The following is a 25,181-nucleotide window of genomic DNA, read 5'->3' as shown; positions in this document are numbered from 1 at the left end:
CTGCTTCCAGTAACATATCCCAGAAGGCCATACACCCCCCCCCCCCATTCACAACATTAAAAACAAAAACAATGTAGATCTATATTCACAAAAATGCAGGAGTATTAATTTACAAGTCTACAGTCTCCAAGTCTGCATAAGCCCAAATGTTGAAGATCCATCCAGATTCCTCATCATGTCCAAATAATCACAGGCTGTCCGATATGAGAGGTAACCACTGGCAACAAGTAGCAGAAAATTAAAGTTCCTTTAACATGGCTCAAGCCTCCTTGCCTGCTGCTGATGTCGGCTGCGAAAGCCCTGCCACAAAGTCCTTCGCGGCAGTCACAGTATCAAAGAATAACACTTTATTGGCTTGCATCACCTTTAAGCGCACAGGATATTGAAGTGCAAACCTGACATTAGCCAGCTGAGAACACAGAGGTGCAAAACTACGGCGCTGTGCCGTCACTTTAGCCGAATAATCTTGAAAGCATAACATTCTTGACTGTTATAAGTTAGAGACGTACCACCTCGAAGTGCCTGTAATATACAACCTTATGTGCATAATTAAGAATTCTGAAATAACCACTCGGAGTTGAGCAGCATTAGAATGGTGCTGTCTATGTACCCTCTCAATACGCAAAGTCCCCCAGTGATCTGCCAATTGTAGATCACAGGAGAGCCAAGTCTCTAGGAATCCAACAAGCTCCTGCTCCCCCATAGACTCCGGAAGGCCAACATGCCGCACGTTGTTCCTCCTAGATCGCTTTTCAAGGTCTTCCATTTTTTTCCTCATAACTAGTAAGCATAGTCTGCATCTGAGGACACGTGTCTTCCAAGCATTCATGTGGTCTTCCACCTCACTGGGTGCTGTTGTTGCTGTAGCAAATCTCTGTTAAGATTATCAAAATGCTTCTGAAGCCGCTCAAGTTTTGGTGTCAATTGGCTGGAGCCTCAGAATCCAAAAGTGGCTCCATAGCTGCAGTCAACTCGGATCACCACTCCGCGACCTAGGCCGAACTAAGCTCTGCCACCGGCGGGACTTGCCGACGGCCGCCATCTTGTCTTCTTCGCCTCGATGAGCCCGTTCATTTTCCTTTGCACCCATATTTGTCGCCATATAGCAACCAAATGCCAGCAAAGACGCTCCTCTCAATTAAATGTATACTCCTTCACCAAAACATAAGCTTTAATATAATCGCACAAATAAAACTGCTGAAACGGAGCAGGAAGGTTGGGAGAGTTCACACCCTGCGTCCTCCTCTCGAACATGGCACCATGTGACCTCTCATTTATAATATGTTAAAAGCAGTGGTCCCAGCACAGACCCCTGGGGAACCCCACTAACTACCCTTCTCCATTGAGAATACTGACCATTTAACCCTACTCTCTGTTTTCTATCCTTTAAACCAGTTTTAAATCCACAATAGAACACTACTTCCTATCCCATGACCCTCCAATTTCCTCTGGAGAGTCATGGGATAGCGCTGCGTATGTCTAGTAGCGCTACAGAAATGATAAGTAATAGTCTTTCATAAGGTACTTTGTCAAACACCTTTTGAAAATTCAGAAACACAATATTAAGTGGCTCGCCTTTATCCATGTTTGTTCACCCCTTCAAAGAAATGTAATAGATTGGTGAGGCAAGATTTCCCTTCACTAAATCCATGTTGGCTTTGTCTCATTATCCATGTTTTGAATATGCTCTGTAATTTTGTTCTTTATAATAGTCTCTACCATTTTGCCGGCACTGACATCAAGCTCACCGGTCTATAATTTCCCGGATCCCCCCGGAATATTTTAAAATATCAGCATTACATTGGCCACTCTCTCAATCTTCTCGATACCACGCTCAATTTTAAAGATAAATTACATATGTACTAACAATAGTTCCGCAAGTTCATTTTCCAATTCTATCAGTACTGGGGGATGAATACCATCTCCGGCTAGGAGATTTGCTATTTTTCTGTTCTCAAATTGCCCTATTACATCCTCTAGGTTCATAGAGATTTCATTCAGTTTTCTCCGACCTGTCAGCTTTGAATACCATTTCGGCACTGGTATCTCTCCAAAATCTCCTCGGTGAAGATCGAAGCAAAGAATTCATTTAATCTTCTACTATGGCTTTGTGTTCCCTGATCGCTCCCTTTGCCCTTTGGGCCATCTAGTGGTCTAACCAATTCTTTGCCGTGTCCTGATTTTAATATACATTAAAAAAAATTTTACTATGTGTTTTTGCCTCCAACACAATCTTTTTTTCAAAATCCCTCTTTGACTTCCTTATCAGCGCTTTGCATTTGACTTGACATTCCTATGTTGTTTCTTATTATTTTCAGTCGGTTCCTTCTTCCATTTCCTGAAGGATTTTCTTTTAGCTCTAATAGCTTCCTTCACCTCACTTTTTAACCATGCCGGCTGTCGTTTGATCCCCTGCCTTCCTTTTTAATATGTGGGAATATATTTGCCTGGCATCCAGGATGGTATTTTTGAACAGCATCCTGCTAGGAAAAACGTGATGTTGAAAGCGCAAAACTCCTTCCGCGAAAAACTACACTGGCTCCCAATCAAAGAATGCATTGCTTTCAAAATCTGCACTCTGGTTCACAAAATTATCTACGGTGAGCCCCGGGATACATGACAGACTTGATCGACCTACCAACTAGAAATACATCCGAATCAACAATGAACGTACCTAAATCTGCACTACAGAAACTGCAAAGGACTCAAATACAAATCAACCTAAGCATCCAGTTTTTCCTACATTAGCATACAACTGTGGAACACATTACCAAAAGCCTTGAAAAACTACGTACGATCACCTAGACATCCGGAAAACACTGAAAACTAACCTGTTAAAAAAGGGTTAGTGACTAGTATACCCTGCCGATCCAACATAAACACCAGATTGGAGAACGGTGGAGGTGGTCCCTCGTCACAAAAGTGGTGATAGGGAAGAAGCCGGAAACTACGGGCTGGTAAGACCTCACTTAGATTATTGGAAAAGTAATGGAAGTGACGCTGAAGGAAAGGATTTTATTTATTTTATTTTAGTTACATTTGTACCCCGCGCTTTCCCACTCATGGCAGGCTCAATGCGGCTTACATGGGGCAATGGAGGGTTAAGTGACTTGCCCAGAGTCACAAGGAGCTGCCTGTGCCTGAAGTGGAAATCGAACTCAGTTCCTCAGGACCAAAGTCCACGACCCTAACCACTAGGCCACTCCTCCACTCAAGGATAGTGAATTTCCTAGAAGCAATAAGTTGCAAGATCCGAGACAACATGTTTTCACCAAAGGGAAATTGTGCTAAACGAATCTCATTGAATTTTCTGACTGGGTGACCGGAGAATTAAATTAAGGACGTGCTATGGATGTAATCTACTTAGATTTCAGCAAAGCTTTTGACATGGTTCCCCACAGGAGGCTCTTGAATAAACTAGACAGGCTAAAGATAGGACCCGACGTGGTGACTGGATTAGGAACTGGTTAACGGACCAGATGCCAGAGGGTGGTGATAAATGGAGTTCGCTCAGAGGCGGGAAAGGTGAGTAGTGGTGTGCCTCAGGGATCGGTGCTGGAGCCGATTCTATTCAATATATTTGTGAGTGACATTGCCGAAGGGTTACAAGGTAAAGTTTGCCCCAATCTATCCACCCTATCTGATTAACTGTTCACTCGTCCTCTAGATTGTTCACTTGTCGTTAGATTGTTCTCTTGTCTTTTAGATTGTAAGCTCTTTGAGCAGGGACTGTCCTTCTATGTTAAATTGTACAGCGCTGCGTAACCCTAGTAGCGCTTTAGAAATGCTAGTTAGTAGTAGTAGTACTTTTTGCGGATGACACCAAGATTTGCAACAGAGTGGACACCCCGGAAGGAGTGGAAAACATGAATAAATATCTGCGTAAGCTAGAAGAATGGTCTAACGTTTGGCAATTAAAATTCAATGCGAAGAAATGCAAGTGATTCATTAAGGAGTAGAAATCCAAGGGAGACGTATGTGTTAAGCGGGAGAGTCTGATAGGTACGGACGGGGAGAGGGATCTTGGGGTGATAGTATCTGAGGATTTGAAGGCGACGAAACAGTGTGACAAGGCGGTGGCCATAGCTAGAAGGTTTGTAGGCTGTATAGATAGGTGTGGACCAGCAGAAGAAAGGGGGTGTTGATGCCCTGTATAAATCGTTGGTGAGGCCCCACCTAGAGTATTGTGTTCAGTTTGGAGGCCGTATCTTGCTAAGGATGTAAAAAGAATTGAAGCTGGTGCAAAGAAAACCTACAAAAATGGTATAGGATTTGCGTTACAAAACGTATGAGGAGAGACTTGCTGACCTGAACATATATACCCTGGAGGAAAGAAGAAACAGGGGGGATATGATACAGACGTTCAAATATTTGAAAGGTATTAATCCGCAAATGAATCTTTTCCGGAGATGTGAAGGTGGTAGAACGAGAGGACATGAAATGAGATTGAAGGGGGGGAGACTCAGGAAAGATGGCAGGAAGTATTTTTTCACAGAGAGAGTAGTGGATGCTTGGAATGCCCTCCCGCGGGAGGTGGTGGAAATGAAAACAGTAACGGAATTCAAACATGCGTGGGATAAACATAAAGAAGCCTGTTCAGAAGGAATGGATCCTCAGGAGCTTAGCCGAGATTGGGTGGCAGAGCCGGTGGTGAAAGGCGGGAATGGTGGTTGGGAGGCGGGGATAATGCTGGGCAGACTTATTCGGTCTGTGCCAGAGCCGGTAGTGCGAGGCGGGGCTGGTGGTTGGGAGGTGGGGATAGTGCTGGGCAGACTTACACGGTCTGTGCCCTGAAGAGGACAGGTACAAATCAAGGTAGGGTATACACAAAAAGTAGCACATATGAGTTATCTTGTTGGGCAGACTGGATGGACTGTGCAGGTCTTTTCTGCCGTCATCTACTATGTTACTATGATATCTGCAACACAACAAAACTAAAGTACGTAATGGACATAACACAACTCTTCTGTTATACGATGCCCTAAAGTGGATGTGCCACATGAACTTTATCTTACCACAACATCACTTTCTATTTGTTCACACCGGAGTCTGCAAACGCCTCTCTGGTACTATGTAAGCCACATTGAGCCTACAAATAGGTGGGAAAATATGGGATACAAATGTAACAAATAAAATAAAATGTAAATTTTTTAACCTCGCAGCTGCTCCTCTAAGTTTTTTTTTCACTGTTCTTCTCATTTTATCATAGTCTCCTTTTTTAAAGTTAAACGCTAACGGATTTGGATTTCCTGTTTATACTTACGCCAAAGCCAACATCAAATCTGATCATATTATGATCACTGTTATCAAGGGGCCCCATTACCATTACCTCCCGCACCAGATCATGCACTCCACTAAGGACTAGATCTAGAATTTTTCCTGCTCTTGTCGGCTCCTATATCAGCAGCTCCATAAAGCAGTTCTTGATTTTGTCAAGGCATTTTATCTCCCTAGCATGCCCTGATGTTACATTTACTCAGTCAATATCAGGGTAATGGAAATCACTCAATAATATGCAGTCTTTTGTCTGATTTTTATTGAAGGACACCTGATCTACTATGGTCTCTTGTAACCTCACTATCAGGATACCCTATCTTCCCTGTTTTGGTGATATCTAAAGATACCTTATTCCGAACCATGCACCTTTGAGCAACTGTCGGCCTTCCCCCAATTTCTAATTTAAAAGCTGCACTATCTCCTTTTTAAATGCCGATGCCAGCAGCCTGGTCCCACCCTGGTTAAGGCGGAGCCCATCCTTTCGGAATAGGCTCCCCCTTCCCAGATGTTGCCCAGTTCCTAACAATCTAAAACCCTCCTCCCTGCACCATCGTCTCATCCACGTATTCAGAATCCGGAGCTCTGCCTGTCTCTTGGGCCCTGCGTGTGGAATGGGTAACACTTCAGAACATGCTACCCTAGAAGTTCTGAATTTGAGCTTTCTACCAAAGAGTGTAAATCTGGATTCCAGAACTTCTCTCCCACATTTTCCTATGTCATCGGTACCCACATGTACCAAAACAGCTGGCTCCTCCCCAGCACTATCTAAAATCCTATCTAGGTGACATGTGAGGTCCGCTACCTTCGCACCAGGCAGGCAAGTGACCAGGCAATCCTCATGTCCACCAGCCACCCATCTATCTACATGCCTAATAATCGAATCACAATCTACAACAGCTGTCCTAACTCTTCCCACTTGGGCACTAGCTCCTGGAGTCACATCCTCGGTGTGAGAGGATATTGCATTCCTTGGTGCTGGGTCCTGTCTACAGGATTACTTCCAGCCTCACCAGGGTGATACTCTCCTTTTAGGCGGCCTCCCTCCTCCAAGGCAGCACAGGGGCTGCCAGATTGAAGGTGGGACTTCTCTACAATGTCCCCTGTAGGACTCCTCTATGTAACCTCTGTCTCCCTCAGCTCCTCAAAGTCTGCTACTCTAGCCTCAAGAGAACGGACTCGTTCTCTGAGAGTTAGGAGCTCTTTGCATCTTGCTCACACACATGAATCTCACCAAATGGGAGATAATCATACATGTGACACTCAAAGCAAAAGACTGGATAGCAACCCTCTTGTGGCTGAACTACTGACTGCATCTTAGTATTATAGAGTTGTTTAATTAAAACTTTTTGAGGTACTAGGGATATCAGATGAATATAATGATGCTTTTGACTGGTGTAATTTGTAATTTATTTAGGATTTGCTTCTTAGAAACTAATTAAATGTAATTCGCACTCTAATGAAAATTGAAAATTGCCCTCTAGTCGTCTTAATTAGAATAATTGACTATAAATGAAGAGTTGAGCTAGGGGTGGGTGGGAGCGAGAACTGAACTGGGCCCTTCTGTGCCTTCTAGAGACTATCTGTTAATGCTGTGGCAAAAACTTCATGTTTTAAAACCATGGGGAAAAGGGTATGGAGACTAGCTAATGAAGTTTGCTTGGGAGGAGTGTGGACTTGTCAAGGACATTACTCAGATTTACTGTGCCTACATTTAAGCGTATTTACACCAGGTTTTCAGTGGTGAAAATGGCCGACCCTAAATGTAGGCATGTTCCCAAGCCTATGTGCTATTCTATAAACGCATGTTACTGTAGACGCAATTTATAGAATAGCACTATGTGCATTATTCCAGTACACCTACATTTTAGAAGTCATTTACTGACTTTGGCTCTGTATGTCTAACTTTAAGCCACCCTGGGACTTGTGCATGAGGTAAACACTGAAATAAATAAATAAAATACAATGAAGTCTGGTTTTGGACAGGCAGATATGAAATGTAGCTGCTTTATGGAAAATGTTCAATACAACTTCACTAATTCAGTGTGTGAGGTTTTTTTAAATCATACCTTACAGTATACTTAAATACGGAGGAAAAAAGCCTCAAAGTGGAATATGACAATCTTCTGAGGCTTTTTTTCCACCATACATATATCTTCAGACCTCAGCCTTTCAATAGCAGGTGATCTGTTTAAAATTAAACAGGGATTTTCAGCAGCATCAGTTGTATGAATAGGACTGATTGAAACATCTCTCTTATCTTTGTAAAGTTATGCAGTGGACCTGCTTGCTACTGAATATTTATCTCCAGAACACCCTTCCCTTTCACAGTACAGCTTCCTCTTGTGTTGATGAAATTGTTTGATAAACATTAACAGTAGGAACGAGGAGTTGATGCAGTAGAGCAATGTGCTGATGGCTTCTACTATAAGATTAATGAGAAAATGTTCTGTGGCGATGCAGATTCAAAGTATGCAGAGCTTAAGCATTGGACACAAAATGTTCTGCAGTATGCATAAAAGAGCAAGCAAACATCTGCACATGACCCGGAACGGTTTTGTATGCATAAATATTAGCCTCCTAAACTTCGTGCACATAAAAGTTTTGTGAGCAAATATGCACAGACGTGAGCTGGTACTTTCGTTTTCTTCAGATATGAACACAGAAATATTAACTCCCCTTCTGTCTCTTGGAAGCTGCAAGTGCGTGCAATGATTGTAGAAAAAAAAAAAAAAAAAGCAAAAACTGGTGGTAAATCCTCTCATGAAACCCCTCTATGCTGCCTTGGAACGTGAAGTGACTTCCTCATGTTCTGCGCATGTTAAAATTCCCTAACGGTCTCATTTCAATATACTGTGAAAAATTAACTTCTGCGCCAAACCACTGGATAATGTGAGCATACGCCTCATGGTAAGTGCACGCTCCTGCATCAGCCCCAGACGGCAGGTGGAAGTAGCAGCATTACAAGATAAGGCAGGAAATAAAGGAGGACAAGACACTTTACCTGGGGGTTTAGACGTGCAAGTTCTTCAACCTTGTGCCACATGTCTTCTCTCTCTTTTAACTTAAACCGCCCTCTGGAAGAGAAGATTAAAAATAATTCTCTAAATTCAATTGCAGCCAAAGTGAATTAGGAGATTCTGAATTTTTTGACTTTCCCCTAGGCAGTTTCTGTGTTATTAGCTCTACACCAATGTAAACAATTCAATAGTCTTTACTGAGATCAAAGGAGATATATTGATTCTTTTATAAAAACCTATATCCAGCCTACCTAAAAAATCTAAGTGGGTTACAATGTTATAAACATAAAAACACAAAATCAACACAACATGTGAGGTTGAACTGGGGAGCGAAGGCCATGACAAACAAACGGCCCTTTTACCAAACCGCACTGAGGCCGTTTTTACCGCCCACATGGTCTCTGTAGGGATAGTAGATGGTACGAATGGGCAGATTGGATGGACCATATGGTCTTTATGTGCTTTCATTTTCTCTGTTGCTCTTGTTTACAAGAAGTGTGGTTGATTAGGAGAAAAGCAAGACCCATATCCATCTTGGGGCTAGATGCACTAAGCATTCCGAGCCAGCAACGTGGGTTTTAAACTGGTTTTAGCCAGTTTAACGTGCAAATAGTAAACAGGGACATGCACAAAAGGGCATTTTCCAATCACGGTAGCAGCTAACGAAAACGGAATTCAAATAATCCAAAGGCTATTATAATGAGATGCACTACCGTTTTCCAATTCCCTTACCATGGAAAACCAAACGGGAGGTCTGCACCTCTCGCTGGGGCTGCTGTGAGGGAATCTGAAGGGGGGAAAAAAACATCCAACTGCTCGTCAGGGACGTCCTTCACTCAAACAAGAAAGGACGTCCCTGACGAGCACTTGGACGTTTTTCCCCCAGATTTTTTTTCGTTCATTTGCCTGTTTCCCGGGCCCCGGGGTGATCGTCCCCTATTCATGGTGGGGTTAGGGGAGGAGGGCAGTTAGCCTGCCCTGTGCTCAGCTCGGCAGCCCCTCGCAGATGTTATCTCCCTCTAACCTTTTTGAAATCCAGCCCTGGGGCTGCTGCTGCTAAGCTTTGCTGTGCACTGAGGAAAGAGCAAGACAAAGCGAACCAGCAGCAGCTGCAAAGCCTCGGGAGTAGGTGGCGAGAATGCGGTTGTCCGTGCAGCGCACGGTGCTCCACGTGTCCCGGCCAGCGCTAACCCAGGAGGGGAGGAAGCTCCCGGTGCCCACCCCCCCGCCCAATGCCTGCCGGCTCAGACAGCGCCCGATCCCCCAAGGGAGGCTCTGATCGCAGGCACGGCTCCACACTCCCTCTTTGTGTGCTGCTGCTGGACGCAGGGAGGGTTGTTGTCTTTATTTTTATTTTGGGCGGTTCCCTGTGCTGGTGAAGGAGGTCGCCAGCCCTGGCCATGGGAACGCGCACTCCCAACTCAAGAGTTGGCTGATCGGCTTGGAACGGATGAAAAGCCAATCACAGCGCATTTAGCTGACACCAGTGACAGCTAAACGCGCTGTGATTGGCTGAGAGACCTGGAGGCGGGGCATAATCGAGCACGTCCTTCACTGCCTAGCCATGTCCAAGTGCTCGTCAGGGCCGTCTAAAGTGCCTAACATGGACGTCCTTCACAAAACAAACAAAAAAAGGACGTCCCTGACAAGCACTTGGGACATTTTTCCCCCAGATTTTTTTGTGATGGGTGTCCTAGTGCCAAGGGTGTCCAAATCAAAAAACTATTTGGACGTGTCTTTCGATTATGACCCTCCTCCAGATCTCTCTCAGCCAGTCACACCAGTGACAGCTAAACGCGCTGTGATTGGCTGAGAGAGACCTGGAGGAGGGGCATCGGACGTGCTGCTAAGACCCCGGGGTAGACAGAAAGGAGCAAAGCGGCTGGAGCAGAAGCCGCCGATAGCTGCCAGCAGCATTGGGAGCCTCCTCGTAGCCCTTTCATTTCCCTCCCGATTATGGGGACGACTTTTTATTTCTTTCAGTAAAGGACGTCCTTGGCATGCGCAGAGCAGCAAGCATAACGCTTGGCTGCTCTGTGCATGCTCGACCGGCCGACTGGCTTCCGAGCGAATAGAGAATGCAAGTGAGCTACAACAAGCAGCTCATTTGCATTCCATTTCCTTGATGCATGGCCGTTCCCTACCCAAGGGCTCTTCCGAGGACCTTAGTGCATCTGCCCCTTGGTTAATTAAATGTTTGCATTCAGATGTTATGCATGTGACTGAAGGAGTGGCCTAGTGGTTAGGGTGGTGGACTCTGGTCCTGGGGAACTGAGTTCGATTCCCACTTCAGGCACAGGCAGCTCCTTGTGACTCTGGGCAAGTCACTTAACCCTCCATTGCCCCAGGTACAAATAAGTACCTGTATATAATATGTAAGCCGCATTGAGCTTGCCATGAGTGGGAAAGCGTGGGGTACAAATGTAACAAAAATAAATAAATAAATTAACCAATCATTAACAGATGATTGTTTGCTGACGCTTTGAAGATAATAGTAGTTAGCATGGTTTTAAAGAAGTCGTCTTAAGATATACTGAATTGGCCAAACTACAGTCCTGTCCCCAATGACCGTTTTTGGGGTAAAATCCTTGAAAGTGATGGCGTAACACTTTATTTTTAAAGGAACATGGGATTTTAGGTAATGCCCTATTTTAGTTACACCCTTTTCGAAATATGGAAACCAATTTGGACAGCTTTATGTGGCTTTCTGCATATTGATACAGTCAGTTCTGCGTACTGATGATTTTATTAGGCCTGACTTCTGCTTTCGATACGGCTGACCATGGGAATCCTAGATCAGCTAGTTAGAATTGGGCTGGGAGGTGATATCTTGTTGTTGTTGTTGTTCATTTTCTGATATTTAGCATACGCCTTTTCATTTGTAGCTCAAGGAGAATTACATAAGAACATAAGAATAGCCATACTGGGTCAGACCAATGGTCCATCGAGCCCAGTATCCTGTTTTCCAAACAGTGGACAAGCCAGGTCACAAGTACCTGGCAGAAACCCAATTAGTATCAATATTCCATGCTACCTATCCCGGGGCAAGCAGCTACCTCCCCATGTCTGTCTCAATTCTCAATAGAAGACTGTGATCTTTTCCTCCAGGAATTTGTTAGCATCTAGTTCCAGTAGATATTTCTGTGGCTAGAAGGTTTATAATCTGAGTTTGTATCTGAGGCAACAGAAGGTGATGTGATTTGCCAAAGGTGCCAAGGAGTGTGAGTGGAATTTGAATCCTGATTTCTCTGGTTCATAGTCTGTTGCTCTAACAAATTGGCTAATCTGCTATTCTTTGGAACATAGTAACATAGTAGATGATGGCAGAAAAAGACCTGCACGGTCCATCCAGTCTGCCCAACAAGATAAACTCACATGTGCCATTTTTTGTGTATACCTTACCTTGATTTGTACCTTTTTCGGGGCACAGACCGTATAAGTCTGCCCAGCACTATCCCGCCTCCCAACACCGGCTCTGGCACAGACCGTATAAGTCTGCCCAGCACTATCCCTGCCTCCCAACCACCAGTCCCGCCTCCCAACACCGGCTCTGGCACAGACCATATAAGTCTGCCAGCAATATCCCTGCCTCCCAACCACCAGTCCCGCCTCCCAACACCGGCTCTGGCACAGACCGTATAAGTCTGCCCAGCAATATCCCCGCCTCCCAACCACCAGCCCCCGCCTCCCAACCCCAGCCCCGCCTCCCACCACCGGCTAAGCTTCATAGATCTTTTATGTGTTGTTCTGCGAGACCCTATGTCTTCAATGCAGTAACTACAATTTGGGTGTCTGTAAACATTGATTTTGTCCCCCATCCTTTGAACATCTATATGAAGCCTTTGGGACATTTAACAGGGGAGTATGATCTCTTTAGAACAAACGCACTGCCATACTGGGACTCACTGAAGGCCCATCAAGCCCAGTATCCCATTTCCAACAGTGGCCAATCCAGGTTACAAGTACCTGGCAAGATCCCAAAACAGTACAATTTTATGCTGCTTATGCTAGAAATAAGCAGTAGATTTCTACTAAGTCCATTTTAATAATTGTCTATGGACTTTTCTTTTAGGAAGCTATCCAAACCTTTTTTTAAACCCTGCTAACTGCTTTTACTACATTTTCTGGTAACGAATTCAAGAGTTGGATCCTTCTTCCATTTTCTGAAGGATGTTCTTTCACTCTAAAAACCTCCTTCACATTACTTTCAACCATGCTGGCTGTCATTTGACCTCCTTCTGCCCTTAATATGTGGACTATATTCCAATCACAACTATTAAGGAACCCTCCTATCTGTTCATCCTAATTACATCCTCACGACTGAATATTATAACTTGTCCTGATATCATTATGTTATGCTGATTTTTCAATCCACTTCCAATCCAATATGATTTACTTATGCATTCTTATTTGTAAAAATTGTAAAATTATTATTCCATTAATATGATTGCTTTGATATTCTATGTACCCATCTGTATCTATATTTTGAAATTCTTATCCTATAATGTGTACATGTTGCTATAACATTCTGTAAGCCACATTGAGCCTGCAAATAGGTGGAAAATGTGGGATACAAGTGCAGCAAATAAATAAATAAATATCTGGTTTGAGCCTCCATTTTTGAACAATGTCTGCACCTGATGTAATTTTTTGACCATTTTCCTTATTTATCATGGTCACTTTTTGAAAGTTAAATGCTAACATACAGGATTTACTACTTTTCAACTTGTATTTGGCACCAGTTTTTAGGATCTTCGCCAATTGTGAAATTTGCTTATGTCTTTTCGGTGGTGGCTGCCGTCGAATGTAACACATTGCTATATGGACTTTTCTTCTTGGACATTATCCAAACCTTTTTTAAACTCTGCTAAGCTAACGGCTTTTACCAAATTCTCTGGCAACGAATTCCAGCGTTTAATTACACATTGAGTAAAGAAATATTTTCTCTGATTTGTTTTAAATTTACTACTTTGTAGCTTCATTGCATTCTCCCTAGTACTAGTACTAGCCCTTGCCACTTTAGCCTTTCCTCACAGGGAAGTCGTCTCATCTCCTTTATCATGTTCTTTGCCCTTCTCTGTACCTTTTCTAATACCACTATATCTTTTTCAAGATGTGGTGACCAGAAATGTACACAGTATTCAAGGTGCTGTTGCACCATGGAGCAATACATACAGATAACATACAGTTGGTCTCGTCAATGGGGGAAAGAATTTATGTTCGTCTATCCAAGGTGTTCATTAATCTTACTCTGCAAGTGAACCTTTCAAAAGCATTAAACATATAAGTCTCTTATTCAAGGATCGTCTAACTGATACAGCAGTATCTAGATCACAGATGGGCAACCTTTATACTCAGAGGGCTGTATGAATTACCCTTAGTGGACTGCAACATTATGTAATGTCAGAACCAGGAATGCACAAGAGCTCCATAGGCCACCTGTGACAAATAAATAAGTAACATTTAACTAAAAAGATGGAAAAAAAAACCTGGTAGCTATTATGAAAATATTTATGAAATACAGTATTTTCTGTGTTTACTTCCTATGGTCTCGTGAGTCGCATAAAATTCAATGGCAGGCCACATTTGCCCATGGACCCCAGGTTGTCTACCCCTGATCTAGATAGTGCCAGGTTGGAATGTATTAAATTAATCAGATCCTTAAAATCATAATAGCGGGTGTCCAGCACTAGATTCACTCTTCATACAAATTAAGGGGTCCTTTTACTACGGCACGCTGAAAAATGGGTTGTGGTCGTGTAGGCGAGTGTTGTGGAAGTGTGCAGATCCATTTTTCAATGCACCTGTAAAAAAGGCCTTTTTAAAAACTTTTGCCAAAAATGGATGTGCGGCAAAATAAAAATTGGTGCACGTCCATCTTCGGTCCGAGACCTTACCGCCAGCCATTGACTTAGTGGTATGGTCTCTCGCATTAACCGTATGGTAATCGCTTACACGCATCAAATCGGAGTTACCCCCCGATTTTCCCCGTGCGCCAGAAAATATATTTTATGGCGTGCGTAGCGGACACACGTCAGAAATGAAATTTCTGCACGGGCAACAAAGTAGCCATGCGTTAACTCCAAACTGACGCACGTTGGGCACGCATAGCGCCTACACGGCTTAGTTAAAAGGGCCCCTAATATAATATGGCACGCTAAAGCTTCACATGGACCTCAGTGGCGACTCTTTTCACATAGGAACCCCAGTCCTATGGCTCACCGACATTGTCATCAGTCTCATTAATGTATTAACTTTGCAATTTTCATAACTTCCTTTTTACTTTTTTTTTAAACTAAATTAGCACCACACTGCACTTATCTTAAACAGGAGGACCTGCAACCAACATGAATCAGTTTCGCCAACGGCTGCTTCAGGGTATGGCCCTCTGAAATAAGAAAAGGACAGGATGAAAAACTATCAGAAATCTTTTACTTACTAAATAATCCCTCTGAATTTCTACCTTAGGGTCAGAAAAGTACAATAGTATATGTAAACCGCTTTGACTGTATCTACAGAAAGGCGGTATATCAAGTGTGGAATAAACATAAACAAAGCTAGCATACCATACCTAGCTTTCCATCTTGTTAAATTCGGGTGTCAAAATGGCCGCTGCTCAAGAACCACCATCATTTAAATATGTCACTTGGTGAAACCCAGCCTATCAACAGTCGGGCGTAAATGCATATGTAAACCTAACTCAGAGAGGCCCAGTCAATCTTAAGGCCCATCAGAACTACTGTATTCAACATATAGATCCATCTCTGTTCCTTGTGATTTGACAGCTGATCAGCATAGTCAACCTCCCATCCTAATTCAATCTTGTCAATTATTGTCTAGCAAATCTTAGTCAGAAAGTGTTTTTTATCCAACCAATGAGCCACTAATGGAGCCATTTTCACTTCCCTCATAATGCTAGATTTATGTTAAGACAGTCTTATTTTGACGGTCTCGACATCCTGCCCACATATAAAAGATTTGCAGGGACATGAATCACAAACAACATTGGCTGAATTGCACATAGTACATATTCTTAAAGTTATATTCTGTCCAGATTTTGGAGCTGTCCAATACTGTCCCTCGATGATAGATTTACACCACTGACAGTATCACCTTTAGTATGTCCAACTGTCAACATTTCTCCAATGGTCCGCCCCTCTGAATAAGCTATAGTTGGATACTACGAAAAAAACTCATGCATAGTTAGAACTTTCCAATGTTTGAATAAAAGATTCACCACCTTGGAAGCAAAGGACATAAAAGGTATTATAAAAACCAATTTGTCTTCTTGAGTCTTAGTTTATATTGTAGCAGTAAGTCCCATTGGGCAAACGTAGCCCTCAAATATGCCTTACTTGTGAGTTGGGGTAACCCCTCTCAAGAAACCGCGGAGTCAATAAATAAGCATAATGGTCAAAAAGGAATGCTAGAGCAATTTTCTACAAATTCTCAAGAACTGACTGATAGACAAATTCATTCTCAATTTATAAGGCTGGAAGCTCTGGAAGTGTTAAAGCGAAGATCCTGTAGCAGGTATTCTCCGAAGACAGCAGGCTGATTGTTCTCACCGTGGGTCGGCATCCACGGCGGCCCCAGGAACGGAGATTTTCTAGTAAAATCCAAAGAGCTTTGCGACAGCCAGCAAAGCACGGGACGGACGCACTGCGCATGCGTGGCCATCTTCCTGCCTGCGCGTGTCCGTTCCCGCCTCAGTTATATCAAAAGCAAATAAAGAATAAAAACAACTCCGAAGGGGAGGTGGGCGGGTTGGTGAGAACAATCAGCCTGCTGTCCTCAGAGAATACCTGCTACAGGTAAGTATCTTCGCTTTCTCCGAGGACAAGCAGGCTGCTTGTTCTCACATGTGGGGTATCCCTAGCCCCCAGGCTCACTCAAAACAAGAAAGAGGGTCAATTGGGCCTCACAACAGTCAGGACATAACTGAGATTGACCTAAGAAGCAACAGCTGAGAGTGCAGCCTGGAACAGAACAAAAATGGGCCTGGGGGGGTGGAGTTGGATTCTAGACCCCAAACAGATTCTGCAGCACCGACTGCCCGAACCGACTGTCGCGTCAGGAATCCTGCTGAAGGCAGTAATGAGATGTGAATGTGTGGACTGAAGACCACGTCGGAGCCTTGCAAATCTCTTCAATAGTGGCTGACTTCAAGTGGTGGGCTAAAGTGAAAAAAATGCAATCTGCTAGCCAATTGGAAATGGTGCGTTTCCCTTCTGTTGGGATCAAAAGAAACAAACATTTGAGCGGACTGTCTGAAGGGGCTTGTCCACTGCACATAGAAGGCCAATGCACTCTTGGCCCAATGTATGCAACTGACGTTCAGCAGGGCGGGTATGAGGACGGGGAAAAAATGTTGGCAAGACAATTGACTGGTTCAGATGGAACTCCGACACCACCTTCGGCAAGAACTTAGGGTGCGTACGGAGGACTACTCTGTTATGATGAAATTTAGTATAAGGAGCATGGGCTACCAAAACTTGGAGCTCACTGACTCTACGAGCTGAAGTAACAGCCACCAAGAAAATGACCTTCCAGGTCAAGTACTTCAGATGGCAGGAATTCAGTGGCTCAAAAGGAGCTTTCATCAGCTGGGTGAGGACGACGTTGAGATCCCATGACACTGGTGGAGGTCTGACAGGGGGCTTTGACAAAAGCAAACCTCTCATGAATCGAACAACTAAAGGCTGTCCAGAGATAGACTTACCCTCTACACGCTAAGTACTGATTGCACTAAGGTGAACCCTTACTGAGTTGGTCTTGAGACCAGACTCCGGCAAGACTCCGACAAGACCTAGCTATCTTCCGTAGGCTACTGAACTGACCTGTTCAAGAAGGCATACCATAAACAACCATCCTAACTACTAAATAATAAGACTGATTATGAACTAGACAGAACCGAACTCTTATCACTTGACTGACTAACCTCATTGTTATTCATGAACAAACACTACCACTTTAATTCCTAATGTCGAAAATGATTTCCACTTTAATTCCTAATGTCGAAAATGATTTCTCTATAATTGAAGACCTAACATAGGTTACAAACCAATCTATTACTCAGGAACTTATATGCAATACCATAACATATTCTTCCTTACCATGTATGTACGCACCTTAATGCAACACCACTTTAATCCTTATGTCGAAACGATCTCTCTATAATTGATGACCTAACATATGCTACAATCTAATCTATCACTCAGAAACCTTTATGCAATACCATAATATATTATTCCTTACCATGTATGTACTCACAGTATGCAATACCATTTGTAATTCTGCTAACCAGAAATGGCAACCGCCACTACGGCAAATGTAAGCCACATTGAGCCTGAAAATTGGTGGGAAAATGTGGGATACAAATGCTACAACTAAATAAGGTATTCAAGCAGGGTCCATGTAGAACAAGATAGAGAATCTAGGGCCTTGCTGTCACACCAGATGGCAAACCTCCTCCATTTGAAAGAGTAACACCTCTTAGTAGAATCTTTGCTGGAAGCAAGCAAGACCCAAGAGACACCCTCCAAAAGACCTAAGGAAGCGAATTCTATGCTCTCAACATCCAGGCCATGAGAGCCAGAGACTGGAGGTTGGGATGTAGAAGCGACCCCTCGTTCTGAGTGGTGAGGGTTGGAAAACACTCCAATCTCCACAGTTCTTCGGAGGACAATTCCAGAAGAAGAGGGAACCAAATCTGATGCAGCCAGTAGGGTGCAATCAGGATCATGGTTCCGCAGTCTTGCATGAGTTTCAGCAGTCTTCCCTACTAGAGGTATGGGAGGATATGCATACAGAAGGCCTGTCCCCCAATGCAGGAGAAAGGCTTCTGACGCTAGTCTGTCATGAGCCTGAAGTCTAGGACAGAACTGAGAGACCTTGTGATTGAGCTGAGTGGCAAAAAGATCCAACAAGGGGGTGCCCCACGCTTGGAAGATCTTGTGTACCACGCCCGAGTTGAGCGACCACTCGTGAGGTTGCATTATCCTGCTCAATCTGTCGGCCAGACTGTTGTTTACACCAGCCAGATACGTGGCCTGGAGAAGCATGCCGTGATGGCGAGCCCAAAGCCACATCTGGACGGCTTCCTGACATAGGGGGGCGAGATCCGGTGCCCCCCTGCTTGTTGATGTAGTACATGGCAACCTGGTTGTCTGTCTGAATTTGAATAATTTGATTGGACAGCCAATCTCTGAAAGCCTTCAGAGCGTTCCAGATCACCCGCAACTCCAGGAGATTGATCTGAAGGCCTGATTCCTGGAGGGACCAAGCTCCCTGAGTGTGGAGCCCATCTACATGAGCTCCCCACCCCAGGACAGATGCATCCGTAGTCAGCACTTTTTGAGGCTGAAGAATTTGGAACGGACGTCCCAAGGTCAAAATGGATCGAATTGTCCACCACTGAAGGGAATTGTGAAAGTCGGTGGACAGCTGGATCAAATCCTCTAGATTCCCCGCAGCTTGATACCACTGGGAAGCCAGGGTCCACTGAGCAGAACTCATGTGAAGGCGTGCCACGGGCGTCACATGAACTGTGGAGGCCATATGGCCTAGAAGTCTCAACATCTGCTGAGTCGTGATTTGCTGAGATGCTCTGGCCATGGAAACGAGAGACAGAAGGTTGTCTGCTCTCGTCTCGGAAGACAGGCCCGAGCTGTCTGAGAGTCCAGCAGAGCTCTTATGAATTCTAGTTGATGAACTGGAAGAAGGTAGAACTTTGGGTATTGATGACAAAGCCTAGGAGCTCCAGGAGTCGAATAGTCATCTGCATGGACTGTAGAGCTCCTGCCTCTGAGGTGCTCTGAGGTGTTCTTCACCAGCCAATTGTCGAGATAAGGGAACACATGCACTCCCAGTCTGCGTAGCGACGCTGCAACCACCGCCAGGCATTTTGTAAACACCCTGGACGCGGAGGAGCGCCCAAAGGGCAGCACACAATACTGGAAGTGCTATGTTCCCAGACGGAATTGCAGATACTTCCTGTGATCTGGAAGTATCTGAATGTGAGTGTAAGCATCCTTCAAGTCCAGAGAGCATAGTCAATCGTTTTTCTGAATCATGGGAAGAAGGGTGCCCAGAGAAACCATCCTGAACTTTTCTGACCAGATATTTGTTCAGGGCCCTTAGGTCTAGGATGGGACGCATCCCCCTGTTTTCTTTTGCACAAGGAAGTACCTGGAATAGAATCCCAGCTCTTCTTCCCCTGGTGGAACGGGCTCAACCGCATTGGCGCTGAGAAGGGCGGAGTGTTCCTCTGCAAGTACCTGCCTGTGCTGGAGGCTGAAAGACTGAGCTCCCGGTGGACAATTTGGAGGTCTGGAGATCAAATTGAGGGAGTACCCCAACTGGACTATTTGAAGAACCCACTGGTCGGAGGTTATGAGAGGCCACCTTTGGTGAAAAAATGTTAACCTCCTCCAACCGGTAGATCGTCCAGCACAGGTACATTTATGGCGGTTATGCTCAACTGGAGCCAGTCAAAAGCCCGTCCCTTGCTTTTGCTGGGGAGCTGCAGGGGCCTGTCTGGGCACACGCTGTTGACGCGAACGAGTGCACTGGGGCTGAGCCTGAGAAGGCTGTCGGGAAGGTGGATTGTACCTGCGCTTAATGTAAGCATTCTTCCTTCCCCTGAAAAATTGTCTACCTGTTGAGGTAGATGCTGAGGCGCCCGGTGGGAGAGTTTGTGAGGGCGGTTTCCCGCTGTTGGAGATGCTCTACCACCTGCTCAACCCTTCTCACCCAAAATAATTCCCCACGGCAAGGGACATCCGCAAGCCGCTGCTGGGTCCAATTGTCAAGGTCAGAGGCACGCAGCCATGAGAGTCTGCACATCACTATACCTTGGAGCAGCGGACTGGATGCAACATCAAAAGTGTCATAAGCACCCTCTGGACAGGAATTTACGACATGCCTTCACCTGCCTGACCACCTCCTGAAAAAGCCTGGCGTGCTCCGGAGGGAGCTTATCCACCAAGTCGCCAGTTGCTTAACATGTTCCACATGTGGATGCCCGTGTAGAGCTGGTAGACTGAATTTGGACATGAGCATAGAGGATGGTAGGCCTTCCTCCAACAGAGTCTAAGTCCTAGCTCTCGCCCCGGGGCGCCGAGGCAAATCTCTAGTCTTCTGACTCTCTTGAGAGCGGAATCCCACAACCGCAGAGTCGTGAGGTAACTGCGACCTCATCAACTCAGGTTCTCCATGGATCCGATATTGGGACTCCACTTTCTTGGGGATGGTGGGTTTAGATAATGGTTTTCATCCAGTTCCTCAGCAATGTCTCCTTAAGGACATTATGCAGAGGAGCACTGGATGACTCCTTAGTTGGCGAAGGATAGTCCAGGACATCGAGCATCTCAGTCCTGGGCTCATCCTCATTTACCGGGAAGGGAATGCCCACAGACATTTCCCGGACAAAGGAGGAGAAAGACAGACTCTCCGGCGGAGAAAGCTTTCTCTCAGGTGAAGGAGTGGGATCAGAAGGAAGACCAGAAGACTCCTCGGAAGAAAAATATCTGGGGTCTTCCCCTTCATCCCAGGAGGCATCCTCCTCAGTATTGGACAAGAGTTCACGAACTACAGTCCGAAGTCGGGCCTGTCTCAACGCAGAGGAACCATGTCCTCGATGGCGATGTCGAGAGGTCGACTCCCATGCCGACGGGGAGTCAACCTGGGTGGCAGCCGAGGCCGCAAGTGGTACCGGCATCGGGGACCTCACCACAGGCACGGAGCCAGCTTCCGCTTCCATCGATGGTACCGAGGGCGCAAGCACCCCTGGTACCAGAACAGACTGATGCAGCAGCCCTTCCAGAAGACCCAGAAGAATGGCTCGAATGCTCTCCTCCAGAGTCGCCGTCGAGGAAGGCTGTGGGGCCGGTACCGGAGTCGAAGTCAGAATCTGCGAGGGCCTGGGAGGCGGTACCGGGCTGTCTGAAGATCGACGCACCGACACCTCTTGTATGGAGGGTGAGCGCTTCTCCCGGCGTCGGCACTTTCCGGGTGCCGAATCCCTCGACGCCCCAGAGCTCCCGGTACCGTGCCTCGATGGAGACCGGTGCCGATGCTTCTTTGCCTTCGCTCAAAGCACGTCACCGGTACTCCTTGGTACTGACGAGGAGGACATGGAATCCACACGCCTCCTTGGGTCGGGTCCGACATCGGTCGGTCCCGGTGGGCCTGAACAGCAGGAGCCTTCGAGAAAGGTGGAGACCCACTCGACTGCTCACTACTTCCAGCTACAGGTGAAGTTCGGACAGCCATTACCTGCGCTCCCGATGTCGATGCCATCCCCGGTGCTGATATAGACACCGAGGAATCAGTCGGAGCTCCAAAAAGGCGGTCCCGAAGAGCTCTTCTCGACGCCTGTGTCCACTTTTTCAAGCTAAGACACAACTTGCAAGTGTCTGGGCGATGGTCGGGCTCAAGGCACTGAATGCACCAGGAGTGCGGGTCAGTGCCCGAGATTGACCGCTGGCACTGAGCACACTTCTTGAAGCCGCTGGAAGGCTTCGATGACATCAGCGGAAAAATCGCGGTGGCGAATTCAAACGGCTCGATTGTGCCAACTCAGGGCACAAAAAAAAGGAGAACCACGGATGGGTGGCCCAAAAGGCTGCAACAGAACCAAAAGGAAACTTATTAAGGACAAAAACTAAGGAAAAGAGGGATTTCTTTTTTTTTTTTTACTAGAAAAGAAAAAAACAAGAAAAAAGGCGACGGGAAACAAGAAAAAAAGCGGCAAACCGCACGAAAAAGGTGCCTAAGTTTTCCTGGGACCTAAGGGAGAGAAGCCGACAAGCAGCCACTCTCCACCGCGGAAAAGAAAAAACTGAGGCGAGAACGGACGCATGCGGGTGGGAAGATGGCTGCGCATGCGCAGTGCGTCCGTCCCGCGCTTTGCTGGCTGTCGCAAAGCTCTTTGGATTTTACTAGAAAATCTCTGTTCCTGGAGCCCCTGTGGACGTCGACCCACATGTGAGAACAAGCAGCCTGCTTGTCCTCGGAGAACAGAGTGTTTCCTGTCACTTCTTTCCGATATAAAGTGGATTGAATAGTAGTGCCAACATGAAAAACTCTCACATCCAAGAAATCCAAATGTGTGCTACTATAACTCATAGTAAATTGCGAGTTGGAAGATCTCTCACTCAACGACTTCAGAAATTCCCTCAGTTGGTCCACGCTGCTTTCCCAAAGGACAAATATGTTATCCAAGTAACGCCTCCATACCTGAGTGAATTTAAACCAATGAGAGTGGTATTAATGAGTATGTTCAAAAGCTACCACATAGAGAGTAGCCACGCATGGAGCTAAAGAAGCTCCTATGGCTACCCCTTGAACTTGTTAAAAAAAAAAAAAAAAAAACACCTCATCCTGGACCTCTCTGATCTAATTCATATATGATGCATATACATTTACTCCTGACTATTAATAGGCTGGATTTTAGCATGTGATATTTTTAAATGATGAAGTTCTTGAGCTGTGGCCATTAAACAAGATTGAAAGCTAGGTATGGTGTGATAGCTTTAGAAATGCAGAGGGATTATTTTAATAAGTAAAATATTTCTGATGGCTTCTCACCCTGTCCTTCTCTTATTTCAGAGGGCCCTGAAGCAGCGTTGGTGAAACATGATTCATGTTGGTTGCGGGTCCTCCCGTTTAAGATAAGTGCACTGTGGTGATAATTTGCAAAGTTAATAAACTGATGAGACCGATGACTATGTCGGTGAGCCACAGGACTGGGTTACTGTGTGAAAAGAGTCACCACTGAGGTCTGCAATTACAAGATCCATGTGAAGCTCTACATGCCATATTATATTAATTTGTATAAAGAGTGAATCTAGTGCTGGCCTTTAGTACATAGGCTGGAATGTATAGAGGGCTCCGGGAAACTGCTTTGGAAATTGCTCTTTCACAAGACTTATACAAAAATGCAATAGGGTTCTTCTCTGGCATCAAGGAATTTAAATTTTATGACATGTAATTCTGATATACAATTTGTAATTTGTGTGGCAGCAAAGACATACTTATCTATATTCCCCATGTATCATATTTGATCCCCTAATCAGTATAATCTTATCAAGGTCCAGTTTCTGACATACATCATGGACAGTAAGAGATCATGAGTCTTCCCCTCTCTGATTCTTGGTCTTTTCCTTCTTTCTTAAGTCCGGGTACTGCATCATCTTAAACAGTTCTTGAGTAGGGCGCATCCTGACATGCACACCAAGGTCAGACTTCTAGCGTCACAATCGGCACTTAACGAATGATTAATCAAAGGACAATGAAATTGCTTGCCTACTATAAATTTCAATTTTACCTGAATGGCAATAAAAGAAGTAAATATTAGACAAACTAATTAGGTACAGTGGCATAGTCGGGGGGGGGGGGGGGGGGAGCACCTTGGAGGGCTTGAGCCCCCCTCCCCTTTTTGAGTTCAGGTCCCTTTCAAAAACTGTAGCACCAGATTCATGGCTGGTGAGGATGCTTAAGCTCCGCCAGCCAAAGAAGATTTTCAGCCCAAATCCCGCCCATGCAGCAGGAAGACAGCGGGATGATCCAGCCACCAATGCTGGCACTTCTACACATCCTCAGTACATGTATTTGAACTCAGCATGCACGGAAGTGCTGGCGTCAAAGGTTGGAGCATTCTGCCGGCTTACGAACATAAGAATAGCCATACTGGGTCAGACCAATTGTCCATCTAGCCCAGTATCCTGCTTCCAACAGTGGCCAATTCAGGTCACAAGTACCTGGCAGAACCCAATTAGTAGCAACATTCCATGCTACCAATCCCAGAGCAAGCAGTGGCTTCCCCATGTCTGTCTCACTAGCAGGCTATGGACTTTCCTCCAGGAACTTGTGCAAACTTTTTTTAAATCCAGATATGCTAACTGCCGTTACCACATCCTTCAAAAATAAGTTCTACAGCTTAACTACTCCTTGAGTGAAAAAAATATTTCCTCCTATTTGAAGTATTTCCATGTAATTGCATTGCTTGTCCCCTGGTCTTTGTACTTTTTGAAAGAGTAAAAAAAAACGATTCACTTCTACTCATTCTACACCACTCAGGATCTTGTAGATCTCAATCATATCTCCCCTCAGCCACCTTTCTTTTCTTTTTTTTTTATTTGAATGAAGTCTTTATTAAACGTTAAAGATTCCCTATACATTAGAATCTACACATACATTACCTTCTGCATGAATATAGATATAATCAACCAAAACAACAACAACACAATTCCATGAAGATGAATCAACAAAAACCAACGATAGCGGGAAATCCAGTTCTACTGATAGTGCAAGGATTAACCCCCAATTTTTAAGATTTATTAAGCCTCCTGCCATCCCACCCTCCCCCTCCCCTACCAGCCCGACAGCTTACCCTAATCCTCCCCCATAACATGTACAGTGTTCAGAAAGGGTTCCCATATTGCTTCCCATTTCACCTCCATATTACTACTACTACTACTATTTAGCATTTCTATAGCGCTACAAGGTGTACGCAGCGCTGCACAAACATAGAAGAAAGACAGTCCCTGCTCAAAGAGCTTACAATCTAACCTCCATATGGCCTCGAACAGCCCTAATCCTCTCCATTTCACAGATAAACCAAAGTTTGTTTAACCATCTCGTCACTGGTGGAGGTCTCTCTTGATTTCCAGTGCCCAGCAATCACAACTCGAGCCGCAACCATTGCTGGTCTTACCAGCAACGCCTGCGACTTAGTGAGGCCTGGTGGTTTCTTAGCAAAGATAAAGAACTCTTGGGACCATTTTATAGGCCTTTGGATCCAATGCTGCAACCTGTATTGTATCGCCTTCCAATAGGCTCTAATTTTAAAGCATACCCACCAAATATGCCCCATCGTACCTC

At 45.1% G+C, this 25,181-nt stretch overlaps 1 protein-coding gene across 1 annotated transcript in view; it reads right to left on the bottom strand.

Moving 5' to 3' along the window:
- Positions 1-25,181, bottom strand: part of PPP2R5D (protein phosphatase 2 regulatory subunit B'delta) — a 235,173-nt gene that overhangs the window by 29,087 nt on the left and 180,905 nt on the right. The window contains 1 exon segment of the mRNA XM_030195682.1: positions 8,279-8,351. Coding sequence (XP_030051542.1) covers positions 8,279-8,351 — 73 coding nt within the window.

Source organism: Microcaecilia unicolor, chromosome 3, assembly GCF_901765095.1.
Source record: "Microcaecilia unicolor chromosome 3, aMicUni1.1, whole genome shotgun sequence".
Lineage (NCBI taxonomy): Eukaryota > Metazoa > Chordata > Amphibia > Gymnophiona > Siphonopidae > Microcaecilia > Microcaecilia unicolor.
Note: the sequence above shows the minus strand (reverse complement) of the source record. Positions and strands in the feature narration are given on the sequence as shown.